Source organism: Xiphophorus maculatus, chromosome 3 (assembly GCF_002775205.1).
Source record: "Xiphophorus maculatus strain JP 163 A chromosome 3, X_maculatus-5.0-male, whole genome shotgun sequence".
In the NCBI taxonomy this organism is placed as follows: Eukaryota; Metazoa; Chordata; class Actinopteri; order Cyprinodontiformes; family Poeciliidae; genus Xiphophorus; species Xiphophorus maculatus.
Window position 1 is genome coordinate 1,492,455 of NC_036445.1, and position 16,264 is coordinate 1,508,718.

General features: G+C 37.4%; 1 protein-coding gene across 1 annotated transcript; it reads left to right on the plus strand.

The window, feature by feature from the left end:
• The first annotated feature begins 8,193 nt into the window (after positions 1-8,193).
• Positions 8,194-16,160, plus strand: tnfrsf1a (TNF receptor superfamily member 1A). The gene is made up of 10 exons (XM_005798849.2): positions 8,194-8,441; positions 10,494-10,583; positions 10,680-10,770; positions 10,876-10,998; positions 11,096-11,251; positions 11,347-11,425; positions 12,015-12,064; positions 13,609-13,781; positions 13,866-13,977; positions 14,081-16,160. The coding sequence occupies exons 2-10, from the start codon at positions 10,530-10,532 to the stop codon at positions 14,377-14,379; spliced, it is 1,137 nt and encodes a 378-aa protein (XP_005798906.1). The 5' UTR covers positions 8,194-8,441; positions 10,494-10,529; the 3' UTR covers positions 14,380-16,160.
• The last annotated feature ends 104 nt before the right edge of the window (positions 16,161-16,264 follow it).

The following is a 16,264-nucleotide window of genomic DNA, read 5'->3' on the forward strand; positions in this document are numbered from 1 at the left end:
CTACTTTCAGCGACCAGACACTTTGAGCTGTCTTGTTCCTGAAAATGTGCTATATAAATAAAATTACCTTATCTTACTAGTTAGACACATTTTGAGCTTCTGAATGTGTCACTGAGCGCAAAATCATCTCAATTTGTAATCTCGTAACTCCTCGGAAGATTTCAGTCTACAATCTGAAGTGCTGTTTTTCAACAGGAAACACAGAAAGACTTAGCATAACAAGTACAGTTCTTTCATGAAAATACTAAATAATGCACTTAACAGCAATGGCTTCATACATACTCACGACGCAAGACTCCACTTCTGAAGTGAAGAAAGTTCTCTGTTAGTAAACCTGTAAGCTCTATTAATATAATCATGCACTTCCCCTTTTCCCTTTATCATAGCCCCAACTTTGCCCACAAGAACAATTGTGTTTAGAAATATCTCTGCAACTAGTGTCAATACTGCGCTGTGCAACAATAAGGCTGAGAAAGTTTTAGAGATCTTATATTGAGATGCTTTGTGATAATAAGAAAACTTTTGATCTTTTTTACCACCAAAGTTTTTACCACCAAACCAGCTGATAATTGTTACCAGATGTTAACTGTTTTAGAAATACTGACAAATTGCAATTGATTTGTTTGCTTTTAATGCTTTATGCAGCTTTTTTTCTTCACATGTTCATTACTTACTAATCAGTTTAATGACACGTAGCTTAGTGGAGTTATTAATTTCTTTATCTTTGTATGTGTGGATTAGTGAGATTCATACAAACATCTGATGTGATTTAGCTCAATTAGAAAACTGTTAATGTGTTCAAGTTACTTTCCTCAGCTCAAATACTGAACTTTAGCTATGATTTCTTTGGTATCCATGAATAAAACATTGTAGTTTTTACCACTAAGTTAGATAACAACAACAAGTCTTATTAGTCATGGGGTTTTTTTAGTCTGGTGTATTTATTTACTTACTTGCACTGCCTTTGAGAGTTGCTAATTTATGCAGAAACAGAATCTTGTCAGACTAAGTTACCAAATAATGTGATGGTATTGAGAATACTGCAGACAGCAGACATGTCAGCCAGCAACTTGTCAAATGCATGCAGACAAATACAAGGTTAGATGTGTTTTAACGTTGCATTCTGTTATAATCCTGAGGTGTGATTCAGTTTTTCTAGTGAATGTGAGTCAACTTCCTTTTCTGTTAGCAGTTTCTTCTCATAAGGAGCTACAGTTTGACCATCAGTGCATGGTGATTGACTTTTACTGTTACCATCCAGCCCCTTGTGCCAGCGATGGTTAGCTCTACAGTTTTCTGAGTAATTTACAGCAGCTTGATTTCATACTTACCTTGTTCCTTGAATGCTCCCAGGTCGATGAAGACACTAAACTTCTGGACTCCGTTCTCTCACTAGCTTTCACTCTCCACCTATCGTATCCTCTTCTGGACCTTTACATGTCCCCCAACTAGACACCAGAAACATCTGCTGACCAGGACTTTATCGAGTCTCAGCTTACCCTGTTTCCACCCTCCTCTCCTTCCTTCAAACTGTAAAATCCAATCAAATCAGACTTTATTTATGTAGCTCATTTCAGCAACAAGGCCGTTCAAAGTGCTTTACATCATAAAAACATAAAAGCATTGTCCAGAAACCAGAAGCAAAAGTTAGATTTTGTCAAAAGCCATCATCAAGATCATCAATGCTTGTCGAATATGTTGGTCAGTGTTCCAGTGATTATGTTTAAAAAGCAACTGTAAACAGGTGGGCTTTTATTCTAGACTTAAGGGTACTCAGTGTTTCAGCTGTTTTCCAGTTTTCTGGAAGTTTGTTCCAGATTTGTGGTGCATAGAAGCTCAATGCTGCTTCTCCATGTTTGGTTCTAGTTCTGGGATGCAGTACAGACAGAAAATATTTAATTTTCTGAAAGTATGAAAGTATTGTGGTGCTAAACCTTTGACAACTTTATTATCTAACTATAGAATTTTATAATCTATTCTTTGAGCTACAGGGAAACTGAAGCTCAAAGAGCTACAATGTGAAGTGTAAGGACTTTAAAATTGGGAGCAACAGCGTTCTGGATCAGCTGTCTGAGTTTTTAGACAGACCTGTGAAGACACTGTTGCAATAATAAATGTGACTAAAGATAAAGTCATGGATGATTTTCTCCAGATCTTGCTGGGAAAATCATCCCCATGAAGAAGGAAATATTCTTCAGGTGATAGAAGACCGGTGTTGTAAGTGTCTTTATATGACTCTGAAGGTTCATGTTTGAGTCAATCACCACACCTAGATTTTGGGGCTGATCACTAGTTGAGAGTCACCTGGTAACGTCTTAATGTGGAGCTTTGCTTCCTCTTCCAGACGCTGCAGAACCCTGAACCCAGAAAAACCTCCTTCAAATGCTTTTCTTGTAATTAAACTCTCAGTCTGTGATTCTGTATGTGGGTCAGAAAACTAAGCTTAAACATTAGCTGCTCTTGAGGTGTAAAGATAAAATAGAAACAGGTCACGTACAACCCGTTTATAACTCGGTGTAATCGCTATTCTTGTTGCAGCTTGTTGACTGCGTATTATTTTATGTGCGTGTGTGACTGTGTGTCAAGATCACACAATTACACACTGACATTTTTTAATGAATATCTGGTGTATTTCATTTAGTTTTTAAAATAGTAGAAAAGGGAATCAGGTTAAGAAAACACCACTGAGATGAATCCTTCCGGCTCCAGCAGAGAGCCCAGTTCTCAGTCCTGCCAGAAGATGCAGCTCTTATGCTGCTGCCCTTCAAGCTGCTGCAGTATTTAGTCACTCTACACTGATAAATCACTGACACGTCATTCCTAGACTGTTTTTATCGGAACAGAGAGGGGAAGGCTCTAAAACGACTGAATTTATTGAAAATGTGCTATTAAAGAAGCAAAAGGTTTAAAAGGTTGATTAAATTAATGAACAGTTAAACTTTTCTTTCCTTGTTGCTTAGGGGGGATTTGCCATAAATCTGTAAATGTCTCATAAATTATGGTCACACTTTCTGATTCTCAATGTTTGTGATGGATACTATGTGTAATAAGAGTGAAAAATGAAGAATTTAAATGTTGTAGGACTGCTGTTCAACACAACTACTGTACACTACAAAGGTATTAGCACCCTCCAGAGGTTTTCAAATGCCACCTATAAGATTTACATGAGTGTTTGTTTGGTTACTGGAACCCCCTTTATCTCATTTCAACAATAAACAGCTAATTTTCCACATGCTGATAGAAATTTGCATATAAAGCATACCTGAATATTTAGAAACTGCAGGACAGAATGATGCTGTGTTCAATTTGTTTCAAAAGTCAGACGTGGGAATGATGTTGGAGTTAAATGTGTTTCTGTCACAAGTTTTGTTACTTGTGTGACTAGTCCAGCTGCTATTAGCAACCCTAGTTTTTGTTTCTGTCTAACACTGGCTCAAACAACCAGAAATGCAGATAAAAAAACTCATTTTACTGCAGTAAATTTAGCTATGTTTTATATGTGCAGCAGTCATATCTGATACTGAACTGAGGATAGTTCAGGGTCTCTGACTCGGGTGGAAATTTTATTTTGTTCTAACTTTTAATTGGAAAGTCCATCTTCAAATTGAGCAAACGGTGTTTTCTTAAGCTGATTCCCTTTTCTACTGTATTAAAAACTAAATGAGTAAATGAATAATGGTACAGTATTAGTTTATAACCTTTAGTTGTAAACTAACAACTAATAATCTTTACTAATAACTGTAAAGGTTATTAGTTTATCAGTATTCATTACTCTGTGACCTTTGATAATCAATACAGCTGTGATTTTGGGCTCAGATGCATCTTATTCACACCGATACTGGAGAATAGATGTGTATGTCTTAAACTTAGACATATTTTTCAGATTATTATTTGCAAGACTCTTTGAAAAGCAATATTATTTTCCTTCCACTCCACAACTGTGATGTACTTTGTGTTTGTCAGCCACATAAAATATGAATTGAATATATTAAAGTTTATGGTTGCCATATGGCAGGATGTGATGTAGTTAACAGTGTGTTGGAAATTTGTAACGGATACGTAATTCGCAAAGTTTTATGATTAGCAGACTATAGTCTGGTCTGAATTATGCTCCATTAATTGAAGTTTGTTTAAGATGCAATTTGTCATTCATGAAGCTTCTCCATTTTGAAGTTTCTAATTAAAAAGTCCAAATCTTTTCTGATTTCACTCTCTTGACTCCTATATCGTCGTTATTGTATTTTAAGTCTCCCCTCTTTAGTCCTGGTGGTCTTTTTTTGATTCAATCAAGCTTCTCTCTTAACGAGTCCATCCACTGACTCCAACTCTAACGGAAAATGAGTGTAAGTTACCGCCCTAAAGAAAAATCATATCCAGAGTGGCAAGATCACATGGTTACCACCAAACTTCCTTCAATGACGGGGCAACTTGTAGTAGGTGTGAGAACTTCTAGAGGTGAGCAGTAGTAGCCACCAGATTCTCTACTCTGTACACACCCTTTCCGAAAACCAGACCTTGTAACTACGTCTTAGTTGACTCTGCAAGAGTCTTTTTTGGACACAAGTGGTGCCAACTTTCAACATCATCAAACTGATAAGAGGAAGGCATGGATGAGCTCATTTTTCTCAGAAGCCAGGCCACCAAACGTGACCTTCTTTCAACCATAACTGCAGCCCAAAAAGTTTTAAAGGGGCTGCCTCGGGGGATCTGCGGCTCTAAACCAACAGTAACATTCAATCAGAGTACGCAGATGAGTGGATCAGCGATGACTGAGCATCAAACTGCTCTGAAGTGACTGAGAGCTAACCAGCTCATACTAATCTAGAGGTTTCAGTATTACCAACTGCTTGACCGTAAGGATTAGTACGTTTGAACAGAATTTAACATTAAGCTGTACCAGGAACATGTTGACATTTCTGTAATAAAGTAAACAGTCAATCATAAGCCACAGTTTTACGCCAGTCCCCACAACTTTCTTAAAGTGTGACTGTGTGGGAAACTAAGCACTGTATTTTTACGCTGAATGCATGCAAAGCGCCTGTACGCTAACAAAGGCTTAACCTGAAACCAGTTAGAGGAAGAGCTGAGATGAAGAGGCCTTTCTTTGTTTGCTAAGGAAGGATGTGGTTTTTCTGATGAAGCATTCTATTTTTCTTTGTTGAATGATCTTTCATTTTTCCCTCCCTTATACAAGGTGTCCTGTCAGGAAAGTCTACTCTGATTAAAAATTATCTTCTAAAAACAATTTGTACGGCTCAGCTACACATCACTGCACTTTGAACCTTCACCAATTGATTCTGTATTGGCTGGTTTGACCACATCTTTGACCAAATAAAAGATGTGGTCAAAGTCTACATTTTGATATTTATTTAATCACATGGACTAATTTTAAAATAAAAAATAATAATTTTATTTTGGTTCTCTTGGAGTTACTGTTTTTGAGATTTCTTCCGAGCAACATGTAGAAATAAACCGCTATTTTAACACTTTTTAAAACTATTTTTCCTCTTTTTTACGTTTTCCACTGAATAAATCCCGCCATCATAAGTTAATCGTGTGAGATAAGGTCTATTGAGTAACAAGTTGTACCCAAATTGGCCACAGGAGGTCAGTAAATCCCACATAATGTATTTCTTTTTAATTTTAGAGAACTTAAATGCATGAGAGGAAGGAATAAAAATACTCAGCATGTGGGATGGATTTAGACTTTGTATCATCTTAGCAGTAACTAATTGTGAAAGTGGATTTTATAAAAGTTACATAAACTCCTCAACTGTTTTTTTATGCAGGAGAAATAGCTTAACTAATATCCACACGCATGGAAAGACACAAAATATAGAACTGGAAGTTCTTGTCTGAAGCTCATGTTTGTGTAAGCAAAAATAAAAGTTCTAAAATTGTGAGGAATGAAAAAGGTAATGCATGGTTTAATCTTACTGTCAGAAAGAAAAGTGCATGGACAATTACACAGAGCTGAGTTATATTGCAGGGTGTTGCTTATAAACCTCTCATTACAGAGATTGATGGATGTGGAGAAACTCAGAAGCGCAAAGTTTACTGGCAATGGTCTCTAAAGTGGGAAATGTTGTGATTCATCTGCATCCAGTCATTGATAAAAGATTTATTTGCTAAATGTAGCCGGAGACACCGCCAAAAGGTTTTCACATGATGACCACTGATTCTGGAGTGGCACACAAAAATCCAAAGTCAAAATGCAATTTTAGTTTAGTTCTGCTTTTGTCATTTATAAAGAGGTAAAGGTGAGGTTGAAGTGCACTACGCGCTGCGCAAAGTAAAGAAAATATATAAGCAAAGATAAAAGAAATAAATATCAAACAAATCAATTAGTACATACATTTAAATGTACATTACATGATAGTTTGAGGTTCTTTTATTTCACCAAGAAGTTGAGAGCAATAGATTTTGTCCAGTACATTTAAAGCATAATTAAAATTCTGAGTCGCAGAGGTTAAACTTAGAAAAAATTAGAACCTCATTGTATCATCATATCACAATAAAGTGAAACTTATCATACATATTAATTATATGCTGAATCATATATTTTAAGTGTTAAATTCTGTTAATTTAATAATTGCAGTTTAAAGTGAATGGAAACCCAAAATTGAAGTACATGATTGCATGTACTTTACAGTCACTGCTTGGTTGTGGCTCCTTTTGCATTAGTTACTGCATCAATGCAGCATGGCATGGAAACGTCCCTCTTCCAAGGTGGTAAGGAAGTCCAGGTTTTTTAATAGTGACATTCAACTTGTTTGGTGTAGCATATATCATCATCCATCCATCCATTTTCTAACACCCTTGTCCCTAGTGGGGTCTGGGCGAGAGGCGGGGTCACCCTGGACAGGTCGCCAGTCAGGACACACAACCATGCACCCACACAGGGAGAATTTAGAGAGACCAATTAACCTGACAGTCATGTTTTTGGACTGTGGGAGGAAGCCGGAGTACCACATGCACAGGGAGAACATGCAAACTCCATGGTTCTGGTTCGATACCCGGGCCGGGAATCGAACCCAGGACCTTCTTGCTTCAAGGCAACAGTGCTACCAACTGCAGCCTCACATATAGCATCAGATTTGCCTAAATGATATTGTGTGTTGTGCTTAATACAGCTCTGGAAAAAACGAAGAGCCCACTGCACTGAAAACCTCCTGGTTATTCCACCAGAATAAAAACTCTTCCTGAATTAAAACATTAGTATTGTGCCCATTTCTTAATGAATATGAACTTGTTTTCTTTGCATTATTTGAGGTCTGACTGTGAACTTGGTAAAACACATTAAACCAACACCAGTAGAGGGCGTAGTTGCTAAATTCAGTTCCTCTCATCTTTCTCCTGACTCTCAGACCTTGATTTCCAAAGAAAATGTCAAATTCACTATCATTTTAGAGGAGGTTTTTGGTCAACTATTAAGCAGTCATGTCCTTTTTCTCCTTAGTCCAGAGTGTAAGATGAATCTGGCAGCGTCTCTGACTCTGCATTGTCTTGAACCGGTCTGTGTGGTGGTTCTTCAGCACTGACTCCACCCACAGGTAACATTTGTGAATCACCTTTTAAACTTTTGAATTAGCTGTGTTTCACAATCCTCTGAGAACTGCAGATACCCCGACTTGCTTGTACAACATCATGATTGGTATCAGCCTCTTGATGTTGACGTCATGTACAGGTCACAACAAGCCCGTAACATAATAATAGTTTTAAACTGTTAAATACCTTTTAGTTGGCATTGATTTCATATCAAGTCAAGTTTATTTGTGTAGCACATTTCAGCAACAAAGAAGTTAAAAGTGATTTTCACAAATACAAAAAAGACTTAAAATCAATTCTCAAGCAATAAATTAAAATTTTCTGAACTGAATTTGATGATTTAATTTATTGTAAGACATTATCAATACTGAACGGTATAATATTTGATGTATATTAGTAAAACATATCACTTTTTAAAGTTTTTTGGCCACATACAAATATCTGTATGTTTATTTTGTCCTGGGATTTTTGACTGACATTTGTGACCCCGTCAAAATACAAGAGGGTACAACATTTAGAGAGAATAAATACCCTGGAAGATTTTATGATTTTTATCTCATTTATATTCCTACTCCAGTCATGTGATTATCTGACAGCCACCCAGTGCATGTTGCGCAACCAGTATGTAGCCACTCTGCTGATAGACTTGGGGTTGTTTTCTTGGCCTTCTTGCCAAACTGTCTCACTATTCCTTGAAATGCGTTCGTCGCGCAGCCATTTCCCGGTTAAACACGCCTCCATCCTCAGCAGCGAGCCAAGCAGCAGCTCCGACGGTGCCGGGCGCTCCGGGTGAAAGAGCAGAAAACTGCACTTTTAGTGAAAAACAAACCCTGATCCCTGATGTGTGGAGGAAAAGCACCGAGGGATCCATCGCTCTGACTAAAATTCCTCAGGTAAGTCACAGTAAAATATTTCTGCACGTTTGTGGGAACAGCGATTCATATCATGAAGGTGCAGTGGGCGTAATGTGGTGCCTGAACCGAAACTATAGGGAAAACAGTTATAATTCTTGCATATTTAGATATTCCCAGCGGACTTCGGGTTTGTGCGAGTACTTTTAATGTGGCAGTCTAAAAGGTTTGGGAGTTGTTGTTGTTTTTATGATAAAGTTTGTACCACAGTCTGAAGTTTGCGCGGCGCGACAGGGAAGTGACGGCTGCCAAACCGTGGCGCAGAAGTGACATCTACTGTAAAACGTTTTATCTCTGTAGCCCTAAAACAAACATTTTAAGTAAAAATCTACGAAGAATTTACAGTATAAGCACTTACGTGGTTAAAAATAACAATTGAGTTAACTTTAAATTGAATTTGTTTTATAACTTTTGAGTTTTGTTGCGCCTGATTCTCAATTTAAAAAAAAAAAAAAAAAAAACACCTCAGACTTATCAGATCCAGTGTTTTGTCATCAGCTTTGATTTGGTTTGCGTGTTTCCTGTGTTTCTAGAGAAAATAATAATCAGTACTTAAAGTAGACTGAGCTGATTCTTTGACTAATCCCACATAAAAATGACACGTAAGGTATAATAATGAGTAAATAAGGGGTTTAATCCACAACAGTTGAAAACCCTGAAATGACTCTTTTTGGACTTTTTACAGTTCTTAATATCTACATCCACTTGAGATCAAATGGTGCAACAAATAACCAAATTGTCGATTAAAACAAAATCTACAGGGACCAAAAAGTGGGTTGATATAATGTGAGCTCTGATAGGCACAGCTCCTCATTTTAAGGCATAACATTTACTTTCCTCACATTCTGGATTTTGTCTTATCAGATGCTTCAGGTGCTGAAAGGATTGTTAGGAAATCATTATTTTTGAACCGAGGATGCGTTAAAAGATCATAAAGAATGATTATCTTTCCTGTCGTAGGTAATACTGCAGCATCCTCATTGTGTATAAATCCAGATTAGTTCATGCTAGTGGATGGGAACACCTGGACCAAACTATTGTGGGCTTCTACAATCTGAAAAAAGTCAAAAGGTCACACAGGTTTATGAAGACGCTTTTTAATGAAGCTTTTCCCCTTTGCATTGGATAATTATTTACAAAGAACCCAAAGATTATTTACAAGAAAAATGGATGCTGGAGTGCAGCAGCAATAATCTGTTGCACACACTGATTATTTTTTATTTAAGGCATTTCTGATATAGAAACAATGTAGTGCTAAAAACAAAAATATTACAACAGTTTTAGTTGATTTTTTTTTTTTTACTTTGTCTTTATCAGGTAGAAACTCTGGAAATGTTTTAAAGGTTCTGCTCCCAGTACACATGACCATCATGGACTCTTAGTTTTTGTTACTGAGAACCAACTATGCTGGGTTTGTGCTAAGTGAAGATGACAATAGAGTTATATTTATTTTTAAAAATAAAAAATAAATCTTAAAACTTTTTAGACTACCCCTTAACTACCGGGATCATTTTTAGCCAGACTCACCTGAAAGTTTGTTGTAATTTTAACATTCAAAACAAGGTCTTAGAAATGTAACCAAATATAAAACACCATAAAGTCAACATTTAATGCTTTTCTGTTTTAAATGAGGCGAATTTCTCAGTGTACAGTAATATGTTTGCACTGATAAAAGCTTTCTTAAGAATGAATTGGCCTGAGGCCAGACAGCCTGTAACAGTGAGTGGGAGGGTGAATGTTTGTAGGAAGAAGGCGATTCTGGGGGGTTGATGGTTACCAGACGTTTACTCACTCAGCATTCAAGCACAGATGAAAAAGCAACATGAATAAGAAGCAGATCATGAGTTCAATCCGAGGCACAAAAAGAGACTTTTGATGTGGTTTATGCAACAAAACAGATGTTTTTGCACTGATTCCTGGCAATGTAAAATATTCCAGTGAAATTTCACAGAGCAAATGGCTTTTCTGTAATTCTTTTAAAGCATAAAGCACAGTTTGGATCGAAAGTGTCACTCACAGACTGTTTTCTTTCAGGTGGTCTCCAATGGATTGAATTTAATCCATAGAAATATGGAGGGAATAGGAAACCATGGAAGACGTATCTTCACCTTCCTGCTCCTAATGGTGAGAACGGCTCCAGGTTCATAAAACATAGAAAGTTACTCTTTTGTGGAATTTACTGTTTGCAAATTTATGCTTGTTATTTGTTCTTTGTTTTAGCTAATGAGCAGTGGTGTGTTGACGGCAGAGAAGCAATGTGAATCCTGGTACTATGAAACGGATGGAATATGTTGCAATAAATGCCATGCTGGTACAATAACCCTACGATGATTCAGGCAAATGAAGAAAAAAATCTTATGGTGTCATTTTAGGGTTTTTAACTGGATTTGTTTTGTTTTTTTGTTTGTTTTTTCAGGTTTTAAACTGGTAGAAAAATGTACTAGCAATCAAATAAGTCGCTGCACACCTTGTGGTGATGGTGAATTCTCAGACCAGATAAACTTCAGTTCTACCTGCAGAAGATGCAAAAGGTGCAAAGGTAAAGCAACATTAGCTTTTTCTAACACGATGCGTGTGAATTGTGTTCAGCAGTAGTTAAATTGACTCTCATTTTAATCACGTTTGCTTTTTTACAGAATCAAAGAATGAAGAACAGGTATCACCATGTCAAAGAGATAGCAACACTAAGTGTCAATGCAAAAAAGGCTACTATAAACATAACATTGATTCAGAAACATACGACTGCGTCGAATGTAAAAAATGTGGACCTAATGAGACCTTAACACACCCATGTGAGTCTTAACATCTTATTGAATTATAAATTAATCTTTCACTCAGTCGAGGCTTTTATCTTAACCCTTTTTAAATAAATACTTGTGCTCCACAGGTACACGTGAAACAGACACTGTGTGTGATTGCAAGGAGAACTATTTCAGAGAGAAGGGCAAGTGTGAGCCCTGCAGCCGGTACGTCAGCCATGTTTTACGTTGGCGCTCTTCGTTCCCATCTCTCTGCTTCTGATGGGATTTTTTTGTTAACACATTCATTTGGGGAAGTTGTTTTGTAGAATTGAAACTTGCATCTCACGTCCGACTTTGTTCAACATTTCCATTTGTTGGCAATACAGGAGAAGTTATGACACACTGAAAGTTGCTCACTGGCATTTTTCAAGCCCTTAAAAAGAGCTCGGTATTTAAATGGAAATTTAACAAAAAAACAAAACAGATATTTGAAAAAACAAAAATATGAAGTGTTTACATTCACTGTTTCTTTGGAGCTTTTATGTTAATTATCGAATAATATGTCTAAGCAGAACTCAAATCACATTCAGGGAATTTAACCTCATGAGCTCTACAGATGTTTTCTGTCCATTTCCTACCAAACTGGTAGAGCTTTATTTGGCGTTCATTTATGCCTGATGGTATCTTTCAAAGAGTACATGCAGAGTTACAGAGCGGACGCTGTAAAAGCAAGTCAGCCTTTATGTTAATCACTTCCTATGAAGACGTGCTACTTCCCCTCCGTGTTCTCAAACATCCTCTTTGTTCTTCACAGTTGTTCTCTGAAGTGCGTACAACACTGTACAACTCCTGTTCAGACAAAAGGTAAGCGCTAACACAGCCACCAACAACAACCACACAGTCCCTCTAAGAGCAGCAGGGTTTCCAAACTTCACACTGAGAAACGTTTTCTTCTCCTTTTTAGCTTCTGGGACAATGACTTTTAAAGTTTGAAAAATTTCCAGAAAACTACTCTTGAAAATGTTAGATCCTAGTTTTCACTCCTTTGTAAAGAAAACTGCATTCTCAGATGAGGCAGTAGTTGTGACAGTAGTGTTTGGTGGTGGGGCAGTTCTCCTTTTCTGTAGTTTCTGTCAACATCAGCAAACCTGTGACACAGACAGTCACTGCTGGTAACCTTATACAATACAAAGCATTCACATCCCTTGACCTTTTCGTGCTGTGTCTCATGATAGCCACAAACCTCACTGCGTTGCTTTGGGATTTTACTGTGAGAACACAAAACACAAAATGGCACTGAATGTTTTCCTTTTTTTAAATTGAGCTCGAAAAACTGGCATACATTTATGTGTATTCAGCCCCTTCTACTCTGATATCCCTAAATAAAGCTAACTGCAACCAACTGTGTGCAGTTTAATCTCTCTGTAACAACATCTGGTCTCTGGAGGCCTCTGAGGTTTGTTAGAGAGCAAACATAAAAACCAATAAACACAGCAGAGGTGTTGGGGTTAAAGTTGTGGAGAGGTTTTAAGCAGAATTAGGTTATAAAACAATGTCTGATGGATTACTTTTCAATCCGCCATCTGAAAATGGAAACAGAATAACAATACTGCAAGACACAGATGTCCACCTGAACTGACAGACCAGGCAATAAGGCTAAAAATTAGAGAAGTAGCCCAAAGCTCTGGAGGAGCTGCAGAGATTCACAGTTCAGGTGAGAGAATCTGTTGACAGGACATCTATTCACCATGAGCTCAACAAATCAAGAAGAGAGGCAAGATGAAAGCCACTGTTGAGAGAGTCTAATGGCTGTGGCATGGTGGTGGCAGTATTATGCTGTGAAGATGTTTTTCACTAATAGGAGTCACGAAGTTGGTCAGAGTTGGTAGAAACATGCATAAGCTAAATATACTGCTATCTTGAAAGAAAACCTGCAAAAGTGGAGCTTCCCCTAAAAACAGGAAAACAATCAGAGCGTATTTGTGTGTCAGTATGACCTAGTCAAAGTAAGAGATCTGTAGCACGACTTGATTACAGAGGCTGTCCATCCAATCTCTCTGGGGTTGAGATGTTTTGCTAAGAAGAATGAACAAATATTTCAGTCTCTGGATGTGCCAAGCTGCTGAAATTAAAACAAAATAAATAAATATACATTGCATCTTTAAGATTTATATTTGTAAAGCAATGTCATTTTCCTTTCTCTTCACAAGTGCATTGGTCTATCACTTAAATATGAACAGTTCTGTGGTTATTGGTACATTCACAAGAGTAGTAATGATGTTAAAAATCCACAAAAGATCTAATTGTATTCACCAAAAATGCAATTTAAAGAAAGAATTCAGCAATCAGATACAACAAAGTAAAATATTTCATGTTTTTTGACGAATAATCTCTGGCTCTTTCTCAAGGTCCTGCCCATCATCATCCACAGTTTATGAATATGATCATCGGATTTGCAGTTCTGGTTGTTTTGCTGGTTTTGGGGATTTTAATCACCTTCATAGCCACAAAGCGGTCATTCAATAAAAAGATGCTGAGTCTGTCCTCCAAATCATCTGTCCAGCAAACGGAGCAAAGCCAGGTATCCTGACTGCCCTGTGTGTGGCTACTTTGTTCAGTTTTATGTGCGTATATGATTAGTAATACTTGTTTTCTTGTCTGCTAGGATTTCCTGGTGAGTATTAATGAGCCTTCAGTGGAAACCAGTCTGGAGGACGCTACCGAAACCTCTTTTGGTGAGCAGGAGTTATCCAAGCTGCCTGACTGTGTCCCGATGAGTAAGTCTATTACTGCATCTGTTGATTCAACTCATAAAAAAACAGAAAGGAAAAAAAAAAACCAACTGTGCTGACTCTTTATCTTTTCCCCCCCGTTCTGCAGTCACCGACTTCATCTACTCAGTACTGGATCTGGTTCCCTTGCAGCAGATGAAGCAGCTGGTTCGCTCTCTCGGTGTAACGGACACAGAGATCGAGCAAGCAGAGATGGATAACAGGTACTGCCGGGAGGCTCACTACCAGATGCTGCGGGTCTGGGCCCAGAGGGCGCCGCGGACAGTCGGAGGGGGAAAGAGTGAAACTGTACACCGGCAGGTTTTGGAGGAGCTCTTAAGCAAACTGAGGCAGCTTCACCTGAGCCGAGCAGCCGAGGAACTGGAGACAAAGTATGCCATTCAGTGATGTAATCCCTGCCAACCTGGATTAAAAAAAAAGAAAAGCTTACAGAACCAAGTATTGTTCACTTAGAAACCCTGCAGAATGTGGATTAAAGTGGACACGGTGCTAAAACCAAAGTTTTATTTCACCAGCAAGACTGAGAGCTTTCCCTGGGATCCTCCACACCATTCACTATGCCAGCAAAGAATCAAACGGGACTCAAGCAAATGGACCAAACAAATGCAGCTTTATCAAGAACTGTTTTTAATATGAATGTTTTTATATTTACTTAGATGTAGATGAGAAGTGCAACACAGATTCCCTTTGTCATCTGTGAAGATTTAAAGTACTTGAGAAACATCTGACTCTGCTCAGTTAAAACTAACATGATCCTCCATTTATATCTGTGGTTAAAATTCAGATTTTATGTCCTGAAAGTTCGAAATCTGACTGAAAGTTCCAGATAATTTATTTCTGAGCATGTTATGCATTCGACTTGAAGAAAAGTTGAACCAACGGAGGTTCAAATAAACAAAAAAGTAAAACATCTGACTTTAAATCAGAAGAAAAAACTGATTTGTGGTTTTCCTGGCTAAGATATTTTGGGGCTTGAAAACTGTGGTTATCTTCTCATCTACTGACTTACTGTTGCCACTTTAGAACAAAATCAAGAAATATTAATTTCATTTAACATTTTAAGCTTTAGAGACTCCTTGTGTTTTTTAACGGAAGCAAAACAATGCCATTAAGTTTAGTTTTAAACTGAAAACATTTCCATAATAATTTTTGAGTTACCTTAAAAATCTAAACGTTTACCAGGTTTTATTGCGTTAATGCAGGAGAGAGTAGACAGAGAAAACTGGTAATCAACACTTTGGTAGTAGAATGATGTTTGAGATTTCATTTAAAGTGACCAGTTTCTGATGAATTGAGGATTTAAATTGGTCCAATTCTGAGTTTATGTTAGTTTTGCACCTTTCCAGCTACTTTTTGAAAGAATATCGTTTCTGTACATGTTGTGCAGTTAGACGATTCAGCCAACTAGCCTGAAGTAGAAACAGGAAATTGCCACAAAATATTTGGTTTAACAAAGGCTTTTGTTTAAAAATCAAACCTTTTGATTGGTGCTTGTTCAGAAGTTAAACAGATTTTATTTTTAAACTAATTTTACAAAAAATGGACTCAACTAAGTCTGCACTTGTTTTATTGTGATTATATTGTTGGTCGTTTCATGCAGGAGTTTCACAGTAGAGAAGTTTTATATCTCTGAAATATATAAAGCATTTTTTACAGAGCTTTATTATTTTTATTATTAAGAGTTTAATAGATTGTAATTGCTGTGTCATTTCACTGAGGTCTGCTAAGCTACATTTTTTTATAACTATTACACATTTTCACTGTTGTAACTGAACTTAAACATGCAGATAAAATGTGGTCTGGTTAGATTAAAGCTTGTCATATTTTCATAGCAGTTCCCTGTTGTGCTGGAGTAGAAAAAAAAAGTCAGATCTGCTTTGTTGGAAACAATGAAGCCGGGGAAGTGTTTTGTTCCTCCTAAGCGTAGAACAACTCTGCTGTGTATTGCAGGCTTTTCACCGCCTCAGTAGCATTCTTCTAAGCCCCAATCATGCAAGCATTATCCGTGACACGCCTTATCTCAAGTCTGTTTCAGTTTTTATACTCATGCCATCCTTGGAGACGAGCTTGGAACAGAAGAAGTGTAACTCTAAAAGCACTTTTATGTTGCTTGACACTGTATTATTCGTTTGGGTTTTGAATAAAGGTGTTGTGAATTTTTTGCATGACTGAGTTGTGTTTGAGACTCATCTGAGGGTGCGTGTGGTGTCGGGGGGAGAAAAAGGGGAAGAAAATATTTGAGGATGTGTATTTAACTGCAGGCTTTCTGCCA